At 42.6% G+C, this 27399-nt stretch overlaps 1 protein-coding gene across 3 annotated transcripts in view; it reads left to right on the top strand.

The window, feature by feature from the left end:
• Positions 1-26669, top strand: part of ZNF449 (zinc finger protein 449) — a 52233-nt gene extending 25564 nt beyond the window's left edge. The window contains exons 2-6 of one of the 3 annotated variants that reach the window (XM_088834132.1): positions 35-111; positions 11316-11769; positions 13634-13838; positions 18087-18200; positions 18392-26669. In XM_088834132.1, the coding sequence (XP_088690258.1) occupies positions 11416-11769; positions 13634-13838; positions 18087-18200; positions 18392-19278 (1560 nt within the window). In that variant the 5' untranslated portion in view covers positions 35-111; positions 11316-11415 and the 3' untranslated portion in view covers positions 19279-26669. Of the gene's footprint in view, positions 1-34; positions 112-7215; positions 7958-8453; positions 8769-11315; positions 11770-13633; positions 13839-18086; positions 18201-18391 lie in introns of those variants that run through there. The other 2 variants (XM_055438100.2, XM_055438101.2) reach the window with 2 other exon arrangements.
• The last annotated feature ends 730 nt before the right edge of the window (positions 26670-27399 follow it).

The raw sequence follows: 27399 nt of genomic DNA, 5'->3' as shown, positions 1-27399 counted from the left end.
AAGTGTCCTAACTATGTTCATTGCATTTCAACAGGTCTTCTGGGTAATGTCAGCGATTGTGGTCTCAAGATCCAATCATCCAGTGAAAGCTTTAAGGCATTTCAATTCAAGGTAGGATTCTCTACAATTCCTTGATCTCATTGCCAGCCTTGGCAATGAGTCTCAAATTACTGCTTTTTGTTAAATACCAATTCACATAAATGGGGTGTTAAATTGTAGAAAATATAGTTGTGAGTGGTCAGACTTCTCATGCTGTATTACTTTGTGAGTCTCTGATATAGAACAACTAGATAGTGAATGTTAAAAGTGTGTGACCCATGTGGATATTGTCTCAAAGTAGGACATAGATTTCTACAGGATGTTTTTATTAACAGTGAAGACCAGGCTTTGTGTTTTTTTACAGTGCTACTGTTTAAAGAACTAAAATGACTGTTATGAGGAAATGTGACTTGGCCCCACACTGGCTGCCCTGCTCAGTCTCACATGACAACTGAGGAAATCGAGATATGGATGCCTGGACAAGGGACCCAGGCCATGTGCCCCCTTTCTTGAGTGGCAGGGAAGGCTTGGCCATCCCGGTTTCCTCTCACCCATGTAGAACCATGTAAAGGCACGAAGATACTGTTTTCAATGTTCAGAACAAATAGAGGGATGGGAATTGTTTCCTGGTCTTCTACAAGGATCAAGAGGAGGCAAACTGAAGGGGTAGAAGACTGGGGCCCTTATGCCAAACAAATTGGGTTCACTTCCTGGTTCTGCCACGTACCACCTGTATGACCTTGGGCCAATAACATTCTTTTCCTGTACCTCAGTGTCCTCTTCTGGGTAAGTGGGCATGACAATGGACCCACCAAAGCTGTTATGACATTACACGAGCCAGAGTATGTTAAGCCTTTTGGAGAAGTGCCTGGCAGACAGACACCCTGAGCAGAGGTCTGCTGCTGCTGCTGCTGTTCTTATCAGGAATGTATTCCTTGTAAAATGGAAGCCTGAAACTGGAGAATGCATATCATCACCCTCTCTTTCTCTCCTGAATGAGAACCTCTTAAAGCCACTGACTGGTAGAGTCTTCCCTGGCAAAGTCTGTGCCCTTGCCTTGAGCTCTAGTTACAGGCTGGTTCACTGTTTGTTTGTTTGGGGGTTTTGATATCTTTCTTCTGAGCCCCAATGCTCTTTTCTTGGAGAAAACAGGCTGAATCTGGGCCAACCTGCCTTGATATTTGCACCTCTCTGTGTCTCAAATTTATGCTTCTAGGAATCTTTCTTTATTTAAATAGTTTTATAGAATTGACTCACGTTTTTAGATTCTTGTTGTAGAAAATACAAGAATTACATCTACAGAGATCAACTAATAATCCATCTCTCCACCCCTTTTCTGTATTCCCCCATCTTACATTTCTACCCCAGAAGAACTGCCATTTGCTTGCTGTAAACATTTCAGATTTTATTCTTTGCATTTACTTTTATCAGTATAGATGACTCTGAAGAAATACAAATGTGATACTTAGACATATCTTGTTTTTCAAGTTTCTTTCTTTAGCTATCATTTCTTGGATATTCTTTCCAGGTCAGTACATAGAGGACCCCCTCACCATATTATTGATATACTATAATTTATTTACATAAGGAAATTAGAAAAACTGCCTTTGTCTTAAGTGGGTGTCCCTTTGTAATAACAAGTCATTCACCCATATATTTTATAAAAACTATTGGATATAAGTTAAATACATAAAAGAAGATATTATGTGCTCTAAAAATAAAATATGAAATAGCAGAAATGATGTGTCCATTTCACACTGACTACAAAACACACATGAATATCATTTTTAAAATTAGAGAGAAATGTGCTTGAAGCTTTTTGTTTTCTGTTTTAAGACTAAAAATACCATTTCTTGCATGACAGGAAAATTAATTACTGCCACCCTAACAGTTCTTCCCAAAATGCATCTTTGAATTCAGTGCAAGCACAGTCATGAACCTCAACAGGATTTTGCCATGAAATGAACAGATTATTCAATCAAATAAAAGAGAATCGATGTGAAAGCTTCCCAGGTGGCTCAGTGGTAAAGAATCCTCTTGCGCGTTTGATCCCTGAGTCAGGAAGATCCCCTGGAGGAGGAAATGGCAACCCACCCCAGTATTCTTGCGTGGAGAATCCCAATGGAAAGAGGAGCTTGGTGGGTTACAGTCCATGGGGTCACAAAGAGTTGACATAACCGAGCAACTAAACAACATGTGGAAACAGCCATGATTGTGAGCTGTTTCAAGATGTGAAAATCTACACTATAGATTTAGTGACTAAAACAAGAATCAAAAATATGTCAATGGAACAGAACAGAGATTCTCAACACAGACCCATGTATATGACGGAATGAAGGAAATGATAAGGTTGACATTTCAGATTATACTATGGCCCAAAGCAATATCTCATGACCACTTGCTGAAAGCAAGTGTGTGTGGCAGGGAGGTGGCAGGGGTATGGGGCAGAAGCCCCTCGGTCCACTGGGTTAAGTGGGTCTCCTCATCTTTTTCAGGCCCTCTCAGCTGTGCTCTCTTCTGAAAGCTGTCTGTGGAATCAACCAGTCATGGATAAAGGAACCTCTAAAGTCAGTCCTAACATGCCCATACCAATTATCAGAAGGCTGGCAGATAAATACCTGAAACCCACCCTGGCTTCCAAAAACGTAGTGAGTTTTTTACTTGGGAGGCAACTGGGGAGGCACAGAAATGATCTGGACTTGTCCAAATGGCTGTGGGTTCTGACACGAGCTGCACCAGGGTGGAGTTGGCCATTGCCAAAAAGTCATATAACCTACCTGCTTATGCCTGTCCATAATCTTGGAAAATGCAAAAAAAGGTAAAATAACAAAATCCTCCCTTGTTTCACTGGTTAAAATAAAAGGTGCCTGTCAGTCCTTCTAGTTTGATATATTTTTATGTTGATATAATTTTCCTGGGTTACACTGGAGAGGAAATTCTATTCATTCTAACAGTCTTTGCAGGGGCTCTCAGACACGGTGGAGATGATGAGCTCACACTTCATATCAGATTTCTTTCAGCTTTAATCTGAAAAAAAAATCAAGGGTAGTGATTTTTTTCAAGGACCCAAGACTCCTGTCCCCTAGGAAAGACATTTACTGCCATTCACTGCTAAGGAAGCGCATTGCTTCTCTGCTGGGCCTGAAACTGCCCTCCCCACTTCCCCAAGAGACACTCTGCTGCTGGGAGGCACCAGCAAAGGGAATCAGGCCACAAAGAGCCCAGGCCCAGGAAATATTCCCCATCCCCACTGGTCCCCGCCTCTTACCTCCAGAAGCTCCCCACATAGCAAGCATTCCTGTCTCTGGAGGCAGCAGGGGGAATCCTTTCCCTCACCTAGAATCCCAAGGTGGCCTGGCCTGGGAAAACTCCTTCAATTTCCCTAGGCAGCATCCCCAGGAACTCAAGGAAGCCCCAGTAGCCTGCAATAAACGAAGCAAGGCAAAGGCCCCACGAAGGCTCTGAAAATCATGCTGTCCTCACAACCACAGCCCAGAGTAGGAGGCCAGGGCCTGCTCTCCAAACCCAAACAGGGAGACTGCCTGCTACACTACCAAGCTTCCACAGAACCCAGTGTCTCCTAACATGACACCAAAAGTCGAGGACACGATGGAAAATTACCCTTCATACAAAGAAGCAGGAGATTCACAACTTGAATGACAGAAGACAACCAAGTGACACTAACTCCAAAATGAATTAGGTATCAGAATTATCTGACTGTGAATTTAAAGCAACAACCATAAAAATAATTTAACAATTAAATGTTCATACCAGCTTGTTTGGGGCTTCCCAGGTGGTGCTAGTGGTAAAGAACCCGTCTGCCAAATCAGGAGACATAAAAGACAAGGGTTTGATCCCTGGGTTGGGAAGATCCCCTGGAGGAGGGCATGGCAACCCACTCCAGTATTCTTGCCTGGAGAATCCCCATGGACAGAGGAGCCTGGTGGGCTACAGTCCATGGGGTCACAGAGTTGGATACGAATGAAGTGACTTAGCACACCCACATGTACCAACTTGTTTGTAATAGCCAAAAGCTGGAAATCACCCCCAGGTCCTTCAGTGGGTGAGTGGTTCAACAAACTGTGATATATACATACCATAGCATGCTACTCAGCAATAAAAGGGAACAGATATTGTTACACAGAAGGATTTAGATAAATCTCTGGAGAATTATGGTGAATGGGGAAAAAGCCATCTCAAAAGGTTACAAACTACGATTCAATTTATAAAACATTCTTAAAACTTCTAGAAAAGGAGAACAGGTTGGTGGTTGCCAGGGGTGAGGGGTTTGGGAGTGGGTAGGAGAGGGGTGGATGGGAAGGACAAGATGAGAGTGAGTCTATGAAAGAAAAGCAGGAGGGCCCTTGCAGTGATGAACTAATTGTTCTGTATCCTGACTGTACTCATGTCAACATTCTGGGTGTACCTTGTGCTGCAGTTTTGCAAGGGATTACCATTAGTGTTTCCTAGGTGGCTCAGATGGTAAAGAATCTGCCTGCAATGTGGGAGACCTGGGTTCAATTCCTGGGTTGGGAAGATCCCCTGGAGGAGGAAATGGCAACCCACTCCAGTAGTCTTGCCTGGAGAATCCCATGAACAGAGGAGGCTGGCAAGTTACAGTCCACGAGGTCTCAAACAGTTGGACACAACTGAGCGATTCTCACTTCACCACTAGGGAAATGAGGGAAAGGGGAAAGAGACATCTCTATTTCTTTCAACTGCCTGTCAATCTACAGTAACATCAAAATGAAAAGTTTAATTTAAAAGAGGGACTCGAAGACATGCTCCTCCCTTCCAGAAAGACCCCAAACCACCATTTCTGAGGTCTTTCACTCCACACTCACTCCACCTTGACTTCAGAAACTCTCTCTTGTTAGCAGCCATGTTCCATCCTGCCCCTGTCAGTGAGGCCATTCCACAGCCCTGACTGCTGACCTTAATAAAACAACTAACAACTTCGTTTGTTTGTTTGTTGGGGGGGGGGGCGCGGGGTCTCGCGATGTTGCCCAGGCTGGAGGGCAGTGGCTACTCACAGGCATAGTGTGGTACTGATCAGCAGGGCAATTTTGACCTGCTCCATTTCAGACCCAGGCGGCTTCACCCCTCCATAGGCCATGTAGTGGTCCCCTGCTGCTGGGATGTTCCCTTGTGGATGATCACAGAGTGCCCTGGATCCCAGAAGTCCTGAGCTCAAGAGGATCTCCTGTGTCAGCCTCAGGAGCAGTAGCGTGTGCCATAAGCAGAAATCGCACCAGGCCTGCTCAGTTTTAAGCATCGACTATGTGATCCAAATGTATATGCTGCTGCTGCTGCTGCTGCTAAGTTGCTTCAGTTGTGTCTGACTCTGTGCGACCCCATAGATGGCAGCCCACCAGGCTCTGCTGTCCCTGGGATTTTCCAGGCAAAAACACTGAAGTGGGTTGCCATTTCCTTCTCCAATGTACACGTTGCTGCTGCTGCTGCTGAGTCACTTCAGTCGTGTCTGACTCTGTGTGACCCCATAGACAGAAGCCCACCAGGGTCCCCCGTCCCCGGGATTCTCCAGGCAAGAACACTGGAGTGGGTTGCCATTTCCTTCTCCAATGTGTGAAAGTGAAAAGTGAAAGTGAAGTCGCTCAGTCGTGTCTGACCCCTAGCGACCCCACGGACTGCAGCCTACCAGGCTCCTCCATCCATGGGATTTTTTAGGCAAGAGTACTGGAGTGGCTCGCCATTGCCTTCTCCGAATGTACACGTTGGTCTCCCTTAATTCCTCAAAATCCAAGATGCCATTTTACCAAAAGGGAATTGAGGCCCAAAGAGGAAAGTGATTTGCCCCAAGTCACGTTGCCACTGAGGTGCAGGCAGAGACAGGATCCAAACTCCTCTGATCCAAGATGACACTGACTATTTGCAGCAGTGACCTGCCTCCCTGTGAATACAGGCACTCTACACTGTTCCTCTGTGTGCTTGGGTTGGGGGTGGAATCTGGAGGATGAAAGTTCCAGACTAAACTACAAAATCACTTGCCCATGTCGTTCTACTCAGCAGACTCTTGAGGGGAAGTAAGACATTGTGATGTCCCAGTTGGGGCACCGAAGCCCACATAAAACATCTCTCTCTCAGTCACCTCTTCCCTCATTCTCGAAAGCTCTGTCTGCATGCATTTTAAAAAGTCACAGCTTCTTGGCAAGTTTATAGGATGGTGCAGAAGCTGCATGTGCACCCTGCTGTGGGTCTCCTGGGACAGGATGGTCAGGAACTGCTCCATCACCAGCAGCTTCAGAACTTGTTCCATGCGCTTCTCCAGCCAAAGGCACACATCCATGGCAAAGCTCAAGGAGCCGCCTGAGTGATTCCGGGGACCAGCAGCAGAATCCACAGAAGCTCAGATGAGAGGCCGTGGAGCTGGGCCTCCTTTGGCTCTAGCCGCAGAAACTACTCTGGTTTCACAATGAGGACCACTTTTTGCTCTTGGGAGTTGTGGTCAAACGCAGACCATCTTGGCTGGGAAACCATCCAAAACAGCTGGTGAAGGCACCTGGCGCCCCATGCAACAATACACAAAATCTGCAGGAGTCAGCATGTCGCTGGTGCCAAGTCCCAGTCCATAAGCCCAACTCCAGCTCAGACAGAGCTGTTTGAAGTGCTTTGGCCTCTGTGGGTTTGGGATGATGGGGTGCCTGCCTCCAGTCTAGCTTCCACCAACGCCTCTGGGAGGCACAGTTGTCGGCAGCTCTTTCCTCTCTGTCTTGGACCAACACCAAAGTTTGGCGTCCAAAGACACACACACACACACACACACACACACACACACACACACACACCCCTAGCTCAGGTCAAATGTGAGGACACACACACAAACTAGCTCGGGTCAAATGTGAGGACTACATCTTCCGGATGACATCATCGCCTCTGGCCTGGCCAAAACTCACCCTGACCACCCAGAAGTGAAAGAAGTGAAAGTGACTCCGGGGGCGGGAACAGCGAAAGACCAATTGGAAGACAAGAGGCGGGGCATGTTGGCGACCTAAAGATCCAAGAGCTCTCTGGTGGCGACAGAAATCAGAGAGGGGTATCAGTCCTGAATATTCAGTAAAGACTGATGCTGAAGCTGAAACTCCAATACTTTGCCCACCTTATGCGAAGAACTGACTCATTTGAAAAGATCCTGATGCCGGGAAAGATTGAAGGCGGGAGGACAGAGGATGAGATGGTTGGATGGCACCACCGACTCAATGCACATGAGTTTGAGTAAACTCTGGCATTTGGTGATGGACAGGGAGGCCTGGTGCGCTACAGTCCATGGGGTCGCAAAGAGTCAGACACGACTGAGCGACTGAACTGAACTGAACTGAACTGAGCGTTGTCAAATCCTAGTTCTTTAAAGAGGAAAATACAAAGATAGCTCAAGGGCAGTATGATGCGGAAGGGAAAGACCAGGGTCATTATCCCCAGGAAAGCTTATTAAAATGCGAATCCTCCAGCTCACGAGAGATTCAATGCGTACAGGTGTCGGGGGAGAGCCCAGAAAGCTGAATTTTTAACAGGTCCTCACAAGAAATTCTTCCTAAAAAAGAGGTTTGAGAAGCATTGATCCAGTCATAACAAGTTTCAGGAAGTCGCCAGCCGCTCCAGTTACTCTAGGGCTGATGGGAGAGAAGCCATCGCTAGGATCTAGAACAGCGGCATGCCCCACCCAATCCCCGGGAATTTACAGGCGTTTAAGACCGGAAATGGGGTCGCTTCCAAAGCGGCCTCATCACCGAGGGAGGCCAAGGAAAATCCGAGCCTCTTCCGCCTCAGCATCCTTGGAGACTGAGATCGCTGGGAGAGTGGCTTGGAGCCTGCCGGAAGTTGTAGTCCGCAGCGCGGCCGCGCGCCTGCGCCATGGGCAGCTGCACCGGGTGAGCCTGGGAGAGCCGCGGGCGCTGAGGCGGTGAGTCCCGGAGCGGCCAGAGGGCGTGGCCGTCCCTGGGGCGCGGGCGCGGGGAGCCGGGCTCCCATCTCGCTCGGGCTGAGCTAACCCGCCGCCTCCAGTCCCGATCGGGCGGCGGGCGCGGGAAGGAGCGACAGGCGGAGGGCCCATGTCCGGCCCGGGTCCCCGCCGCCGTCCCCTGCTACCCGCCGGGCCTTCCCGGGCTTCTCTCGGGCGGGGAGCGCAACATCCTCCCTGGGGAGCGCGCTGGGGCCGCGCCGCACCGCGGGTACCCGATTTTCAACCCTCTTTTTGGCTTGTCCCTCGATCCTTTTCCTGAGTGCTCTCTCTTTACACTCTTATTCATCCACGGGCCCTGTGGGCCCGGGTTCACTCAAGAGGGTTTGGGGAGGAGCCATCCGCCCTAGGATGGAGTGAAGTTTTTCTCCGGAGGGGCCGACGTGGGGGAAACCCGGAGGGTCAGTTCCCTGGTCGACGTGGTGTAAGGTTTGGGACCATCGGAGGAGGGCTGCCCAGCTACGAGGCTGGAGCACGTTCAAGGCACGTCCCTGGATGTCCCCAGAGACATTTAGGTGCCTTGGCAGGGGAGGTTAAATAGAAGCTTCCTAGGAAATGACCTTTCCTGAGCGCTTCCTTTGTGCCAAGCATGCTGCTGTTCCCTGCAGTGGGCTCTGCCGAGGGAACTTCTAGGAAAGAGATGCTGTGATTATCTCCTGTTAACAACAGAAGCCCTGGGTGTCAGCATCACACGGCTAGCAGGTTATCACTAGAGGGGTCTGACGCCAAAACCCAGACTACCATCAAGATAAAGGTGAGATGGTGACTGTGTCCATTTGGGATGACTGGCTGGAATCATGAGTATTTTTTCCTTGTCCCACTCCAAGAAGGGGGACAGGTACATGAGGTGTCCCCGAAAATACAGGCAGAGAAGAGCCACAGTGCCCTGGTGCGTACTAGGGTTGACATCTGTGGAGACATGGATGTGAGGGCCTCTGAGACCTCAGAGATAGCACTGAGAACATTTGGATGTTTTTAGACTTTAGCATTGCAGTAGTATGTCGATTCCAAACTCCTTGCCACTCCCCTCTGGCATTTACCGTGTGACTTGGAGCAAGTTATTCAGTCCTCCTCATCCTTACCTCAGTCTCTCACCTGTGTTCAGGACACGGTACTAGAGCCCACTTCCTGATGTTGGGTAAGGGCTAAATGAACCAATATATGTGGGAGGCGTAGAACAGTACCTGGCACAAGGCATGACAAATGTGAGAAATGTCCTAGGTTATTAATGCAGACCTGATTCCTGCTGGCCTGCCCTGTTGCCATGTATTTTTCTCATGAGAAAGTCACTTAGAATGCTGTTTCAGGGTGAGGGTCATGGTGATGTTGGCTGAACTGCAGGTGACCCCTAGCAGGAAGGAATAAGGGATTGGTGGTTTACTGTCTTTGCAAGGCATGAGTCTAGCTAAGATCCCCATGGTTGAAGATGACTAAGGGCTCCTCAAAGGTAGATGAACTTTTAGGGTTCTTCACCATTGTAAATATTGCTTGCCATGTCTTCTGTGGCCTAGCGTATTCAAAACCACAAGACAGTGGGAATTAGGTTGAAAGTGGGTTCAGAAGCCACTAAATCTGTAGGGGTTCATTTAAGGGAAGGGTTTCTTTACTTTAGGTTCATGGAATTCTAGAGCAGAGCTATCCAATAAAACTTTCTGCAGAGATGTCTCTCCTTTTTAAAACAAATTTTATTGGGGTATAGTTGATTTCCAGTGTTGTGTTAGTTTCAGGTGTACAGCAAAATGGATCAGTTATACATATATTCACTCTTTTTTTAGATTCTTTCCCCATGTAGGCCATTACAGAGTATTGAGTAGAGTTCCCTGTACAGTAGGTCCTTATTAGTTATCTGTTCTGTATATAATAGTGTGTATATGTCAGTCCCAATCTTTCAATTTATCCCTCCCCCCCTTACCCCCTCATAACCATAAGTTTACTTTCTACATCTGTAACTTTTTGTTTTTTTGATAAGTCATTTGTATCATTTTTTAAGATTCCGCACATTTGATATCATATGATATTTGTCTTTCTGTGTCTGACTTACTTCACTCAGTATGACAGTTTGCAGATCCATCCATATTGCTGCAAATGGCAATATTTTGTCCTTTTTATGGCTAATAATATTCCACTGTATATATGTACCACACAGAGATTTCACTTGAGCACTTGAAATGTGACTAGAATGAATGAGAAATTTAATTTTTAGTTGAATTAATTTAGACATCCATGTAGGCCTGCTTTTTTCTATTGAAAGTGAAAGTGTGAAAGTCACTCAGTCATGTCCAGCTGTTTGCAACCCCATGGATTATATAGTCCATGGAATTCTCCAAGCAAGAATACTGGATGGGTAACCTTTCCCTTTGCCAGGGGATCTTCTCAACCCAGGGATCGAACCCAGATCGCCCACATTGCAGGCAGATTCCTTACCAGCTGAGTCACAAGGGAAGCCCAAGAATACTGGAGTGGGTAGCCTATCCCTTCTCCAGCGGATCTTCCCGACACAGGAATTGAAGCGGGGTCTCCTGTATTGCAATGGCAAGCCACTCCAGTACTATTGCCTAGAAAATCCCATGGATGGAGGAGCCTGGTAGGCTGCAGTCCGTGGGGTCGCTAAGGGTCGGACACGACTGAGCGACTTCACTTTCACTTTTCACTTTCCACTTTCACACATTGGAGAAGGAAATGGCAACCCACTCCAGTGTTCTTGCCTGGAGAATCCCAGGGAAGGGGGAGCCTGGTGGGCTTCCGTCTATGGGGTCACACAGAGTCGGACACGACTGAAGTGACTTAGCAGTAGCAGCTCCTGTATTGCAAGTGGATGCTTTACCAACTGAGCTATCAGGGAAGCCCATTTTTTCTGTTGAGGTGTGGTTAATTTACAATGTTGTGTTATAGGATATTACAAGATATTGAATATAATTCCCTGTGCTATACAGTAAGTCCTTGTTGTTTACCTATTTTATATATAGTAATGTGTATGTGTTAATCCCAAACTCCTAATTTATCTCTCCTCCCAACTCACATGGGACTATTGAATACCAGATTGGAGAGTACATTTCTAGAGAATTCATTGATGGTCTTGAAGATTTTGTAGCCTTATTGAACTTAAATGCAGAATTTCATGTGATGTGTATTTTTCTAGAAGAGAGTTCAAGGCTTTCATCAGATTCTCAATTACCCCCTCCCCCCCAAAGATTGATTTGCTTCCTTAGGGCTTTGGAAAAAAGTAAGCAAGTTAAGGGAGGTATATCTGCCCTCTGGTAACCACTACTGTTTCTCTTTTCTCATTTTGTCCCAACCTCAGCGTCTACATAGGTGGCTCCACCCCGAGGATAACAGAAGTAAAGAAATTTGAATCTGCCACTTCAAGTTCCATATAAATTGCACATTGCTGGAAGAGGACGATGGCTGTGGCCCTGGGTTGTGCAATCCAGGCCTCCTTGAATCAGGGCTCGGTGTTTCAAGAGTATGATACTGACTGTGAGGTCTTCCGCCAGCGCTTCCGGCAGTTCCAGTACAAAGAAGCAGCTGGGCCTCATGAAGCTTTCAACAAACTCTGGGAGCTCTGCTGTCAATGGCTGAAGCCAAAGATGCGTTCTAAGGAGCAAATCTTGGAGCTGCTGGTGTTGGAGCAATTCCTAACGATTCTCCCCACAGAGATAGAGACTTGGGTGAGGGAACATTGCCCAGAGAACAGAGAAAGAGTTGTGTCACTGATAGAAGACTTACAGCGAGAACTTGAGATACCAGAGCAGCAGGTGAGAAAAGAGGTTGGGATCTTGGTAATTAGACCCAAAGAAGTAGCAAGGCAGCTGGGACTGGATCAGACCTTCTGACTGGTACCATAGCATTTCCCTGCTGGAGCTTTCCAATTTTTCCTTCTGCTGGAATCAGCATAGGTTCCAGACAGTCTCAACTATTAAACCCAACTCCACTTCTATAACAAATATTTGATAATGTCCCCTTTACTATCCTAAAATGAAATTTATAATATAAATTACATATACAAAATTAGGAAAAAAAATCAATACAATAAGTGCCCTGTGGGCCAAATATTACACAAAGCCTATTTTTATACAACCCACGAAATAGTCATGGTTGTTACCTTTTTTGAAGGATGGTTAAAAAAAGAAGAGACGATAGACCAGTACTCCAGTACTACCCACAAAGCCTAAAATATTTACTGTTTGTCTCTTTACAAGAAAATATTGCCAACCCTGAGTTGAGTCTAGAAGGAATATAAAGGAAAAGGAATGTGATTTCTTATGAACTAATAAGCATTTCATTGTGCATGTATTTGGGCTTGATTGCACCAAAACTTTAGGGAATTGTCATTTGCTTGAATCTACGCATAGCTACACTGGGAATGTGATAGCCAGAACTTCTGAGTGATATGGTACACTCAAACATTATGAGTGGTATTGCTGCTGGTCATATGATTTTTCAAAGTGACAAACAACTCTTGGTCAGTTGGAACAATAAGTAGTATAGTCTTTCTTTGATTGCCAAAGTAATGCTTTTCTAGAAAATCCAAGTCATGCTGCTGCTGCTAAGTCACTTCATTTGTGTCCGACTCTGTGTGACCCCATAGACGGAAGCCCACCAGGCTCCCCCATCCCTGGGATTCTCCAGGCAAGAACACCAGAGTGGGTTGCCACCTCCTTCTCCAATGTATGAAAGTGAAAAGTGAAAGTAAAGTTGCTCAGTCGTATCCTACCCTTAGCGACCCCATGGACTGCAGCCCACCAGGCTCCTCCATCCATGGGATTTTCTAGGCAAGAGTACTGAATATGCAAAAATATTTTGTGTTTATATAACCAATAGGGTGAGATCCTTGACAGGTTCTTTTTACCTACGTGAGTGTTTGAGGGAACATTCCTAAATGGTTTGGGAAGTGGAACAATTCTTCCCTGTGAATTATATAGACTCCCATCTCTGGCTTAGTACATACATTCTGATAGCCACCACCTACCATCCTAGGCAAAATGCCCCATAGGGGTGGTGGCATTGGTCTCTGTTCAGAACCGTCGAGTGAAACCCATAGCTGAGCAGAGACAGAATCTTTGGGAGAAGGCAGGAAGTACTTGTGGGTGGGCATTAGGGGCACTCCAGCAGGGGGTGTCAATGGGGCTCTGTAGTTAGCCTGCCTGAGCAAGAGTCATCCAAGGTTCCCTGCCCCCTAGGATAGGATGAATTTATAGGTTTCCCTTTCTCTGTCTTTCTGGTTTACCTTACCATATAAGATTTTATCTTTGTATGGTCTAATCATGTACCACCCAGCACAGTAGCTAATAGCCAAGTGTGGCTCTTAAGCACTTGCAATGTGGCTATTCCAAATTGAAATACGCTGTAAGCATAACATACACAGCACATTCTGAATGCTTAATATGAAACGAGTAGGTGAAATATCTCACTAACAATTGTTTATATTGATTACATTCTGAAATTATGATATTTTAGATATATTGGGTTAAATACTGTATGTTGTTAAGATTAATTTTATTTCCTTTTTTGTTTCATATGGCCTCTGGTAAATTTAAAAGGACATGGGTAGCTTGCATTTTATTGCTACTGGGCAGGGCTGGTCTGGACTTTTAGTGATGGTTCTGGCATTTCCTCCAGCTCGACAGGCAGGAAATGCTCTTGGAAGAACTGACACCAGTGGGAATGGCACACATACCACCAAACATCCACCTGGAGTCACCCCCACTCCAAGTAATGGGACCTGCCCCAGAAGTCCCAGTGGCAGAGGCATGGATCCCACAAGCTGGGCCGCAGGAGCTGAGCTTCAGTGCTGCTGGGGAAGGCCAGCCCTTTCTCGACCCTGGTAAGGCAAGGGTTTGATTTCCTTTTTTTTTTGGTTTCTGTTTTGAGAGCTCAAGAGCTCTGTAGAGTTGGGGAAAGTCTGATGGAAATGGGCCAGTCTGATCAAGAGTAGAAGGAGGAAATAACTCTCTGGGAATAGCTGGTCGTAAAGCACATTAGATCGAGAGGGATTGAAAATCCCTTAAGCTAATGGCCCTGCTCAGGAATCCTATTTTTCTCTTTTCATTTTTTTTTATCATTATAAAATACCCACAACCTAAGATTTGCAACCTCAGCCATTTTTATGTATACAGGTCAGAGGTATTAAATACATTTGTAATTTTGTGGAGCCGTTCCCAACATCCATCTCCATAACTGTTTTCATCTTGTAAAATTGAAACTCTATACCCATTTACACAACTTCTCATTTCTTCATTCCACACTCTGCCCCCCACCCCATCACCAGCTCCTGGTTACCACCATTCAACTTTCTGTTTTAATGAATTTGACTACTCTGTGTACCTCATGTAAAATAATGCAGTGTTTGTCTTTTCGTGACTGGCTTATTTCACTTAGCACAATGTCCTCAGGGTTCATTCATGTTGTAGCATATGTCAGAATTTCCATCCCTTTAAAGGCTGAATAATAATCCTTTGTATGTATATATCACATTTAGCTTATCCATTTTCCATAAATGTGTACTTGGGTTGCTTCTATATTTTCAGTTCAGTTCAGTCGCTCAGTCGTGTCTGACTCTTTGCGACCTCATGGACTGCAGCATGCCAGGCTTCCTGTCCTTCACCATCTTTCAGAACTTGCTCAAACTCATGTCCATTGAGTCAGTGATGCCATCCAACCGTCTCATTCTCTGTTGCTTCCTTCTCCTCCTGCTTTCAATCCTTTCTAGTATCAGGGTTTTCTAATGAGTCGGCTCTTCGCATCAGGTGGCCAAAGTATCGGAGCTTCAGCTTCAGCATCAGTCCTTCCAATGAATATTCAGGATTGATTTCCTTTAGGATTGACTGGTTTGATCTCTTTGCAGTCCAAGGGACTCTCAAGAGTCTTCTCTGCCACCACAGTTCAAAAGCATCAATTCTTTGGTGCTCAGCTTTCTTTATGGTCCAACTCTCACATCCATACATGACTCCTGAAAAAACCATAGCTCTGACTATATGGGCCTTTGTTGGCAAAGCAGTGTCTGCTTTTTAAGATGCTGTCTAGGTTTGTCATAGCTTTTCTTCCAAGGAGCATGTGTCTTAATTTCACGGCTGCAGTCACTAGAGGATGGGAACTCAGGTCAGAAGGGTGGGAGACAGGTCAAGGGGAATGGTTAGTGGACTCCACTGACATGGGCTTTGAGCATAGGTTGGGGAATACAAACTGGTGATAGTGTCAGAAGCAGGGCTCTGAGAGTCCAGGAAGAGGAGACTGAGTGCACCAGAGGCATAAGGATCTGTGTGTTATGCAGGATAATGGAGTGGGTAGGGGTGGAGTCGGTATATAATTAAAAATTGCATGACGTTAACATTCAGGAAGAAGCTCAAGTTTGAGCACACATTTCCTGTCTGCATCCAGGGTATGGTGTAAGGTGTAAAGTTAGGTTATTGAGATTTTTCTTCCTTTTTAATATAGGCATTCATATATTTCCCTCTAACTAAACACTGGTTTCACCTCCCAAAGTTTTCATTTTCATTTACCTCAGAATATTTCTAATTTCCCTTTTGATTTCTTCTTTGACTGATGGGTTACTTAAGAATGTGTTGTTCAATTTCTTTATATTTGTGATGTTCCCAATTTTCTTTCTGTTATTTATAATGTCATTTTCGTGGGGGAAATGTACTTTGTAATTGTGATCCTTTAACATTTTTGAACTTTTGTTTTATGGTATAGCATCTCGACTGTCCTGTAGAATTTTCTCTGCACCTAAGAAGCATGTATATTCTCCTGTTGTTCACTGTAGAGTGTTGTCTATAAATGTCTGTGATGTTTAGTTGGTTTATGGTATTTTTAAGTCTTCTATTGTTGATATCCTGCCTAAATTTTCTATCTAGTAGTGCAAAGTGGTATTGAAGTCCACAACTATTGTTATCAATTGTCTATTTCTTTTTACATTTTTTCTTCATATATTTTGCTACTGTGTTATTAAGTGCACATATGGTTATAATTGTTAAATCTTCCTGGTGGATTGATCCTTTTATCATTATGAAGTGGTTCTCTTGTTCTACTGTCTATTTTGTCTGATATTAATATAGTCATTCTGGCTGTCTTATGGTTGCTTGCTGCTTGCATGACATATCTTCTTCTGTTTCTTTACATTCAATCTGTTTGTATTTTTGAATCTGAAGTGTGTTTCCTTGGACAGCATCTAGTTGGATTTTTAAAAATCCAGTCTGACGATCTCTGCCTTTTGATTGAGTTGTTTAATTCATACCATTTAATCTTATCTTTGATATGGTTGGATTTATATCTGCTATTTTAGTTTTCATTTTTGGATATGTCTCATATCATTTTTGTCCCTCTATCTGTCATTTACTGCTTTCTTTGACACCAAGTAAATATTTTAAATGTAACATTTTACTGACTTTAATGAATTTTCACAAATTTTAAAGTTATTTCCTTAGTGGTTACTCTAGAGTTAACATGTACATCTTGACTTATAATCAGCTTCAGATTTATACTGACTTAATGTCAGTGAGATGTAGAAATATTTCTCGTATGTAACTCTATTCCATTTTCCCCCTTCTGGGGGTATTAAAAATAGATGTTTCTTAATTTTCTAGACTTTAAATGTTTCTTGTATCATTTTAAATAATTTTTACCAGTTAAACTGGGAAATAGGTCTACAGAGCTCCTCATGGTATCATACTGGAAGTCTGTCTCCCTTCCTGAATGTAGGTTATACATCAGTATTTCACATGTAGGCCTTTGCTACTCTCTCTGCTTATTTCAAGTTTCAATTTGCTTCCATTTTTAATACATAATGGCAGCTTTCCTTTGACCTGTGACATCCAGTTTATTTGACCTTGGTCTCATTGCTCTCTCATCCTATTCTTAGCTTTGAAACCCAAACAAAAACAATATAGTGAATTTAAACAGAATTTTATATGATGTACATTTTTGTTTCTTAATCTTAAAAGATCTTTTTTTCCATGAAAATATAAAATAAGATATTTTAGTCCACTTCCTATGTTTTGATATAATGGTTAAAATTCATCAAATTAACCTGCTAATATTATTTAATGGTGCTAATATTTAAACATCATGCTGCATTTCTATACCAAATGAGCTACTTCCAACCCACACTTGATGATGGGCCAGTTAACTTGGGCAGAGCAGAGAAGGCAAGGAAGGGGTGTGCAGAGAGACTGTGAGCCAGAGAGGCTCTCAGTAAAGAGAGGGTAATAGGACACGGCAGGGGGCACTGAATGGAGAAATTTCTTTGGTTGTCCTTAGCCTGACAGTGAGAAACACTCTTTAATGGTTACTTGGGGGTAAATTCAGGAGAATCAGTTCACTTCCAGATTTCAGCTGAAGCAAACATAAACTGCTTTTCTGGTTGTCAACCCAGTCAGTTTCCATTATAATTTGGAAATCTCAATTGAAATTTTTCCAATAAGCAGTTGCATAACTTCTGGCTTTACCTCTATCTCTTCACATAGTACTCAATATCAGCATTTCTCAGTTTCAATGCCAACTTTATGAGGATTTATTTCATATTTTGGCTCTAACCTAGGGTCTACCCTGGTGGCTCAGTTGGTAAAGAGTCTGCCCACAGTGCGGGAGACCTAGGTTCAATCCCTGGGTCGAGAAGATCCCCTGGAGAAGGAAATGGCAACCCACTTCAGTATTCTTGCCTGGAGAAGTCCATGGACAGAAGAGCCTGGTGGGCTACAGTCCATGGGGTCACAAAAAGTCAGACACAACTGAGTGACTAATGCTTTCACTTTACTTTCTTGGCTCTAACCTAAATCAGTCTATTATCAAAATAGATAAAGTAGCAATTTAGTGTATTGATTTCAGCACAGAATTGATTCACTCCCCTTCCATAGGTTAGAGGAAGAGTGCCTTAAGTTGAACACAAAAGGTTCTTCTCTCATTTTTTGTTCTTATCTTTAAAAAAAAAAGACTCTTGCAAGAGATTCCAGGTGATGTAATAGTAATTGAGGAGGAAGTGAATATTAAGCAGCCACATGTCAAAGATATCAGGCTGAACTCTGTAAAAACCTTTGATGACCCAAACTATTATGCTTCTCATCTTTCTTCTGGCAAGGATACCCAATACCAAAACTTGACGTGAACTTTCCATTGGAGCATAGAGAAGAGGCATGGGTGAAGGAACTGCAAGATTCCAAAGAAATTAAGCAATTACTTGATTCCAAGTTAGGTAAGTAATTGTTCATTGATACCACACAAGAAAGAAAAGAAAAAAATCAACCTTGATCAGGGTAAAGAGTTTTGGATTCTACTAAGGAACGTCTCTATTTCTATGAATGGTTTAATATAAACTCTTCATTTTCCCTCATGTTCTTTTCCATGTGGGACATGGTGAGATCTGTATTCTGTTTCTTCTCTCAGGTTTTGAGATTGGAATAGAAAATGAAGAAGATACTTCAGAAAAACAGAAAAAACTGGAGAATATGTATCCATTTATTGTTACTTTAGAGGGGAATGCTCTTCATGGCCCCATTTTGCAAAAAGACTATGTACAGCTAGAAAATCAATGGGAAACCCCTCCAGAGGATTTACAGAGAGATTTAACAAAACTTGTAGAGCATCAGAACCCCTCAGCAGGAGAGAAACCTGAGAGCTCTAACTTGGAAGAACCACTCAACCCAAGACCCCATAAGAAGAAGAGTCCGGGTGACAAACCTCACCGATGTTCTCAGTGTGGGAAATGTTTTGCTCGAAAGTCACAACTTACAGGGCACCAGAGAATTCATTCAGGAGAGGAACCTCATAAGTGCCCTGAATGTGGAAAGAGATTCCTCCGTAGTTCAGACCTTTATAGACACCAACGACTTCACACAGGGGAGAGACCCTATGAATGCACTGTGTGTAAAAAGCGATTCACTCGGCGGTCACACCTTATAGGGCACCAGAGAACCCATTCCGAAGAAGAAACATATAAATGTCTTGAGTGTGGGAAAAGCTTTTGTCATGGATCAAGTCTTAAAAGACATCTGAAAACTCATTCGGGTGAGAAACCTCATAGATGTCATAATTGTGGGAAGAGTTTTAGTAGGCTGACAGCTCTTACTTTGCACCAGAGAACACACACTGAAGAGAGACCTTTTAAATGTAATTATTGTGGGAAAAGCTTTAGACAGAGACCAAGCCTTGTTATTCATTTAAGAATTCATACAGGGGAGAAGCCATACAAGTGTAGTCATTGTTCTAAAAGCTTCAGACAGAGAGCAGGCCTTATTATGCACCAAGTCACTCACTTTAGAGGACTTCTTTAAGGATTGTTAAAGGAAACAAATCCTACAGAGATTGATAACTAACCCCAAAACAAAATCTTAAACATGCAGCAGGCTGTTTGTCTTGGAAGAATTCTTTTGTTTGAGCTTGTAAGAAAAGAAAAGCTTTTTTTCATATTCCAAGTTATATGAATTCTAGAGTATCTACCTACTCTTGCAGTTTTCATAGATTTGATTTATTCTGTCTCTGCAACTCATTTTTTAATACATTGACAATTTTTGTGAACCAAGCCAACCATATCATAAATGTCAGCATAAAAATAATGGCAGTCCTTTTCAGGGTAGGGTCAACATAATGGATTATCATATTTATCTGGCATATCTATTACAGTATTACCATAATTATTCTGCTGTCATTATTAAAGGTGATCATATTAGTTTAAAACTTTATATGTGTCCCAGGTGGCAACAAAAGAGACAGTGTATTTTATGAAATAATAAAAATGTGTTAGGAACACATGGATGAAGAGGATTTCGTTTGCCTGCTATGAACTGGGTTCTTTCCATTGAAAATTTTGTTTTTGAAGAAATTAGAATTTTAATCTTTACTTTTGAATTTTGCAAAGTTGACTAATCTGCTTAGTTGGCAGTCTGGGGTGATGCTGCTCAGAGCTGAGTGTTGGTTTAATGATCTATTTTGTTCCCAGGATAAGTCAACTCTTTGTGGAAGAACCCATTTGCCAGTTGAAGTCATTCAAGTAGATTCTAATTTAAGTTACACTGACTGAGGAACCAGTATCCATTGCTTTTCACTCTCCTTTGCTGTTCAACTGTGTGTCTCTCAGTGCTTTAAAATTTTACCCATTCTTTAATTCAGTGTCTCCCTAAGTGTGTGTCATAGAACACCTATTTCTATAATATAGTTTGCAAATAAGTCTGGGAATCCCTTCCTGCTGTTTCTGCTTTGTAGATTCACAGTGCACATCAGCCTATGAGGATTCTGAGAGGTCCTCTCATGAAGGTGGAAAAAGTACCTCTTTTGGCTCAGTGTTTTGCAATCCTGTTTGACCCCAGAACCCGTTTTCATGTACACCCAATAATAACCCACAGAGCTCGTATTCTGCAAATATTCTTGGAACACACTGCCTTTAACACATATTTCTATAGCTATCTGTATAGCCTGATTGTTCCCAAGCCTAGCTATTTCCAGTTGCTTCAAGGGTGTTGTGAAAGAGTCTTTACACTTATTTTTTTTATGTAACATACACACATCATTTAAGGAGAATCAGTAATTCAGATATTTACGTGTTGCTCAGTGATTTGTAACCTCTTTGAATTTTACTTATAATCTCACACACACATTGCTACTTATATAAATGTTCTCATATACTAGTGGTAATGACTCAAGTTCCTATAGCAAAGGAAGAGCTCTCTTTGTCAGTTAAAGCTGTTAATACATGAAAATATTCATTCAGCCTAGTTCCTTGTTAGAAATGCAAGCAATAGGACATTCAAGTATTTTCCTTTATGAAATACCAGTCATCCTTTCCTTAAACTAGAATTAAGGAAAGTATATTTTTTTCTATTCCATTAAAGTTCTTGCAACTGATATTTAGTATAAGCATTGTGGGGGTATGTACTGTGTGCCTAACTAGTCCTGTTCTAGGCTTAATGGAAACTATTAAAATTTAATTCATAAAGAGTTTATAATATCTTTAGTTAAACAAGAGTTGGGAAACAAATGGAGAGCAGCGCAAGAGAGTTTGTAGTTAAGTGTCAATTCATACCAAGTACTAGAGCCAGGATGTGTCCTTCATTTTTGTCATCCAGGTCCGAGTATGATGCTGCTATAAGTTTGGGGATAAAATTGAGATCCCAGTAGCAATAAACATGGAACAGGGGAGGAGTCTGAATGTAGAGGTAAATAATACTGAATGTAATGGCTTCTCTTTTCTCTCTTGTGGAATTGCATTCAAACCAGGACAGTGCCTTAGAATGGATGAGCCCAACTGCTCTGTATCTATGCATATTTTAATAAAGTGGAAACGTATGTGCTTTTCCTGCTTTGATCACATTAACTAATTGTTTGAACTTAGAGATGCTTCCCTGAGCAGTGGCAACAAGCACCACAATGGACTCCTGTCCCGACTTCAGTTGGAATCTTTTCTTTCTGCAACCTTGGGTTTATGTATCAGATTTAGCATTTAATGCAATCAATTTTAGCTAGTAGAGTTAGTTGCAGTCATAAAATGAGCTGTATCATCTACATCATGAACATACATGACTGGATTTTATAGGGTAGAGAACATCTATTCTTTATCTCTTTGTCATAGTATCCTGTGTATAATAAGCACTAATAAATATTTGTGGCATCAGATCAAGGATTATGTGAAATAGTTCTTAGAAACATGTCATAGTTAGAACATGGTATGGATGTGCCTAATTATACTTTTGAGTGTTTCAAATAGGGCAAAATATAGTACCTACCTCCTAAGTATAAGGGCAAAACATAGTACCTATCTCCTAAGTACTATGAAGATGAAATATATTTTGTTCAGGCCCTGCACAGTGTACACTTGCAATAAATATCCAGCATATTGTATCTTAAGGATTTGTTGTTTAACGATAAAAGCATTTTAAGGCTATGAATTTTCCTTTAAATATGGCTTTGGTCACATTCCATACATTTTATATATAATGCTTGTATTAGCCAGGATTCTCCAGAGAAATAGGGAGGATGGATAGATGGAAATGTATACATAAAATTTGTATATACATATATATTTTATGTATAATTAGATTTATTATAGAAATTCACCCATATAGTTACAAAGCTTCTGTCCCATAATCTGCCATCTGCAAGCAGATGGAAAAAGAAAGCTGGTGGTGTAATTCAGTCCAGATATGAAGATGTAAGAACCAAGGGAGCCAATGGTTTAACTCTCAGTCAAAGGTCAAAAGCCTGAGAATGGAGATGGGGTGGGGTGAGGCGAGACAAGGGGAGCTGCAGGTGTAGGTCCCTGAGTCTGAAAGCCAGAAAAGCAGGAGCTCCAATGTTCAAGGACAGGAAAAGATGGACATTCAGCTGAAGAGGGAATTCGCCCTTCCTCTGCCTTTTTGTTCTGTTCAGGCCCTCAACAGATTGGATGATACCTACACGTACCAATGAAGGTGAAACTCTACTCAGTTCACTGAATGAGTACAAATCTTTTCTGAAAATACTCACAGACATCTCAAGGAATCATGTTGTACCAGCAATCTGGGCATCCTTTAGTTCAGCCAAATTGCACATAAAATTAACCATCACCATGTTATTATTGATGATTTCAAAGTTATTATCACAGTTTTCATTATAATTTCTCTTTGACCCAAGAACTGTACAGCATTGCCATTTTCCTCTTAGTTTTTGGTTTTCCTACACTGTGATTAGAAAATGAGGTTCACTTTATTTCTACTTTTAAAGTTCATTTAGGTTTTTTTAAAGACACATATTTAATAAAATTTGCAAAGGGTCCTAAGACCGTAGAGAATCCAGATTCTCCTGGTTCTTTTCTAGGCCTCTGTAACAGATATGGAACAGATGAGAAGACAACTCATCTCCTAGTCTTTTCTCAGGATTAATAATCAGTTTACTCAATCCCCTAATTCTGGAATTTTAACTAGTGGTATTGAGGTGGGGGTGGTAGATTTTTTTCTTACTAGAGTGATGTATAAGTTAATCTCTATCTAGCCTTTTCCAGGTTGCATTGTCAGACAGGACTTATCAGAGGTCTAGCATGACCTAAGTTCACATTTTTTAAGGATTCACAGGTATTAAAATATTACATATCCTTCCTCTGAGTGAGTGAAATCCATTACAATCCCCAACATGATACAAAAACAATATTTTATCTCCAAGGAGTACCTGGAAACCTGATTCATATATTAGAGAACCACTTTACATTCAAAAGATATATAACTCCTGAGTCACTGAAGAATTCCCTTAGAAGTTTATTTCAAATAAACAATGTTAGTAGTCTGTGTGGATTGTATGCAATGACTTACTGCTGCACTGAGAGTTTTCTTTCAACATGATGATGATGAGGCTGTCCATGGTCTTCTGTCTCTTGCATACTCCTACTGATATCTTCACCTTTCAATGTGGCCTTCATTTTGAAGTACTTAGTACTAAAGGGAATGTTATCAAACTCAGGTTTGGCTGCTCACTGCTCAAAAAGTCAATATTCGAGAGACAAGTGTTGGTTGGAAAGGAAAAGTTGCTTTCATCAGGAAACCAGCTACCCAGAGTGAGGGTGGATTCATATTCCAAAATCAACTCCAGATTCAGCTTGGACATGAAAATTTTTAAAGGGATAAAGGGGAAACAATCTCAGTTAATCATCAGGGTAGGGGGATCGGATTCTGTCATTTTTCTGTTGTGTGCAGATCTGCTGATTCATGCTCTTCCTTTGAATGCTGTCTTGCCCACATGGTCCGCCTGCAAATTTGTGAAGGGGGATACTAGGGGTAGAAAGTCAGTCATTCCTCTACTATTTAATTCTTCATTCTTACTCCTTATAATCCGGGAAGGGACTCATGAAGTTAGGGAAGGCATTGTGTACATTCAGTAGAGCATAAGTCAGGAGTTAGGTTAAATGTTACCCAGTGATCTCATTTTTCTAATTAAGTTCTAAGGGGAGACAGAAAAGGGGCAAAAGAGCTGCTTACAAGAAGACTATGCAGGATGGATAATGTTCTGTAGTTCATACCGCACTTTATAGCCCTTAAACTTCTTGCTTCTTCATACTCCCTTTGAAAATAGCATTGTAAATTATCTATGCTTCAATTAAAAAAAAAAGAAGCATGAAGATGACCACTGGAGTAAGCTTACATTTTAGCATATATATGGCCACAAGATGGTGATGAATTCTGATAGAAGGCAATTATTCATTTCTCTGACTCCTAAGTAAACTGACCCAGAATGGATGCTTCTAGAGAATGCAAAAGCATGAAATAGAGAAACTATACCACCCTTCTTCATGCAACTTCAAGCTTATCCTTCAATTCAAGCTGCAGAAGAACTAAAGAAGTTAAACTCTTTGTGTCGTGTCTGCAGCATGAATATGACAACTTCAAAGGAGTATACTGCAGTATGAGACGAGATTCCCACTGCAATAAGGTCAAGTTTCAGTGTAAGACAACCAGCATGATGATGCCAGCTGGAAAATGTGTTAAGTTCAGTATCCTAAACAACAAGCTAACAAGAAGAGTGATGGCTTTTGGAATACAGTTACTGGTCAATGTAGACAGTAAACATGATGTTGACCACTTGTGTAAGGATAATGTTCAGTGTGAGACAAAAAGCATGCTTATGCCTACTGAAATAAGGTTAAGATTCAATGTGAAATAACCAACATGACAATGAAAACTAGGATAAGGTGAAGGTTCAGTGTAATGTAATAAGCATGAAGATGGCTACTGGAATGATTTCTAGGTTCATTGTGGGGCTGGAGAAGTGTAAGGTTCAGTATGTGACAAGCAGGAAAATGTCAGCAATAAGCTGTGACTTCAAATATGTCATGAATGCTGGAATAATCAATCCATCTGTAGAGATGGAGACAGAAGTATTGATAGTACTTATAGGATGTTTGAGAAGATTAAGTGAGATAGATGAAAAAAGGTGAGCACAGATCTTGGTCCTAGTAAGCTTTAAGTCATCATTTTCTTAGGATCATCACCTCCACCCCCACCAATAGCACCATCACAGTGGTTAGTGCCAGCAAACTGGTGCCTCTTTCAAAATGACTGTTGCTGCCTGTGTTCCTCTATTGGCTGGATTTAACAAGAACCCTTTTAGGAAAGTAGACACACAGTTACATTGATTTCAGTGGCTAATGACTCCCATCTGTGGTCAGAACTTAGGCTCCAGAGAAACCACACAGTGCCTGGGAGGACTGAAGATGGCGTTCAAGTTGGAAAGGAGAGACATGAAGTTTCCAACAGGGGTTGAGGGTAGGGTAGGGTACATTTTCTCTATCTGTAATTTTTTTTTTCCAATTAAGGCTTCTCCCTCCACCTGCAATGCAGGAGACCCCAGTTCGATTCCTGGGTTTGGAAGATCCCTTGGAGAAGGGAAAGGCTACCCACTCCAGTATTCTTGGGCTTCCCTGGTGACTCAGTTGGTAAAGAATCTACTTGTAATGTGGGAGACCCGGGTTCGATCCCTGGGTAGGGAAGATCCCTGGAGACGGGAACGGCTACCCACTCTAGTATTCTGGCCTGGAGAATTCCATGGACTATTCCATGGGGTCGCAAAGAGTCGGCTACGACTCAGTGACTTTCACTTTCACTTTCTGTTGCTCACACATACACAAATCCTGACTTTACAAGGATCCTGAGAGAGGCAGAGACTGAGCAGCCAACAGTTAAAACGATAAATTGGGTCTGTTGTGTACACAGTACATTTAGACAAGGAACAAAGCTATGGTCTGAGTGGGAGGCTTCACAGAGTCCTCTGTGCAATATGAATAGTCCTGCTTCTCTCACTACTTTTCCCACTGTGCTTCCAGCTGACATGTCTTACCTGTCTCCTTTAGTGAAGTTGTTGCCCAAACATCAATCACTGTGATCAGATGGAGAAGAACTGGAAGGAAAGCTCTAGCAGAAGCTCACAGCTCTGCTCTTTGGAAATCTAGCGGTTCCTAGGCTAGTCTGTGCCACTTTATACAACAGTACAGCAGAGACAACTAGACCTTCTTCTTTGTCTAGTCAGGGAGTTAGGAAAACCTAACAAGAAATACACTAAAATGCTAACAGTGGGTGTAATTCTAGGTGGATGGATTTTTTGGTGATTTGAAATGTCATTATACACTTCCAAAATCTCTAGACCTTTCACATCAGCACATATTTCATCTATAGTTAGACAAGTGGTTTCAAAAAGAATAAAAATTGAACACATCCAGCCTTTTTTGTATGTTCTGCTTTTTCAAGTACTAGCAAAATTGCATTCTACATAGATAATCCATAGAGTTGAAGTCAATGGCTTTGCCCCAAATTGGCAAAAATCTTTATCCAATCTTCAACTAATTAATCACTGCCTGGAAAAGAAGTAACTTTATATAGAAAGAGAGACTGTAGAGACCTTTCTGGCACTGGCAGGTAACAGGCACCCTCTGGCCTGCACAGAGTTCACACCCTGGAGAGTCCTCACAGGTGCGGATGCGAAGCCATGTCAGCCTCCACATGAGGTGTCTGAGTTGACCAGAGCAGAATGTCACTCCCAGCAAGGAAAAGCCTGGAGTCCTGGGCTGCCTCTTGCTTCACAGCAGGACTAAAGACATGTGATTTCCAAAGAGAAGCCCATGTAATCTCTGAGGAAATTTGCTGCTCTGGGAAAGAAAACAAACAATGAAAGGAAATGACGAATAAGTCTAGAAAGCTTGGAAGGAAGTGGGGAGAGGGATGAGGGATGGGAAGACAATCAGGGAGGAAAAAATGCTAAAACAAGTCCCATAATGTTCTCCAAAATAAGGATATGGCGTGCTAATCCCTTGAGCATCTCCTGTGTGCTGAGCACTTTACAAAGATAATCACACTTGATCCTTAGGACATCACTGATGGCAAAGTATGGTTCCCATCTTGTGGCTGAGGAAACTCAGGCTTGAAGATTAGATTTAGTGAGAGTGAGCCAAAGGTCCTTCTATTACCAAAACTGGGGGGTCTGTCTGCTCGCTGCTCAAAAACCAATAAAAAGGACAGGTGGGTAGAAAGGGAAGTTTGCTTTATTTTGGATGCTGTCAATGGGAGGTGAGGAGGTAGGAGTGGGAGGAGGGTGGATATCTGTCTGTCCAAAGGCTGACTTCCCCCCACTGACAATCACTGGGCAAGAGCTTTTATAGATGGAGGGAGGAAGCTACATACAGAAACAGAAATTGGCCATGCAGTGGTCTGACCAGCATCATCTTGATTGTTTTAAGTATAATTAATCTTTAGTTCCAGGCTTCCCAGGTGACTCTAGTGGTAAAGAACCCACCTGACAATGCAGGAGACGTAAAAGACGCTGGTTTGATCTCTGGGTGGGGAAGATCCCCTGGAGAAGGGAATGGGTACTCACTCCAGTATTCTTGCCTGGAGAATCCCCATGGACAGAGGAGCCTGGCGGGCTACAGTCCATAGTGTCACAAA

The sequence above is a fragment of the Moschus berezovskii genome, chromosome X (assembly GCF_049115385.1).
Source record: "Moschus berezovskii isolate FMDL1 chromosome X, NW_MosBer_1.0, whole genome shotgun sequence".
NCBI classification, from domain to species: Eukaryota; Metazoa; Chordata; class Mammalia; order Artiodactyla; family Moschidae; genus Moschus; species Moschus berezovskii.
The sequence above is the reverse complement of the archived record's forward strand: the minus strand, read 5'-3'. Positions and strand labels throughout refer to the sequence as shown.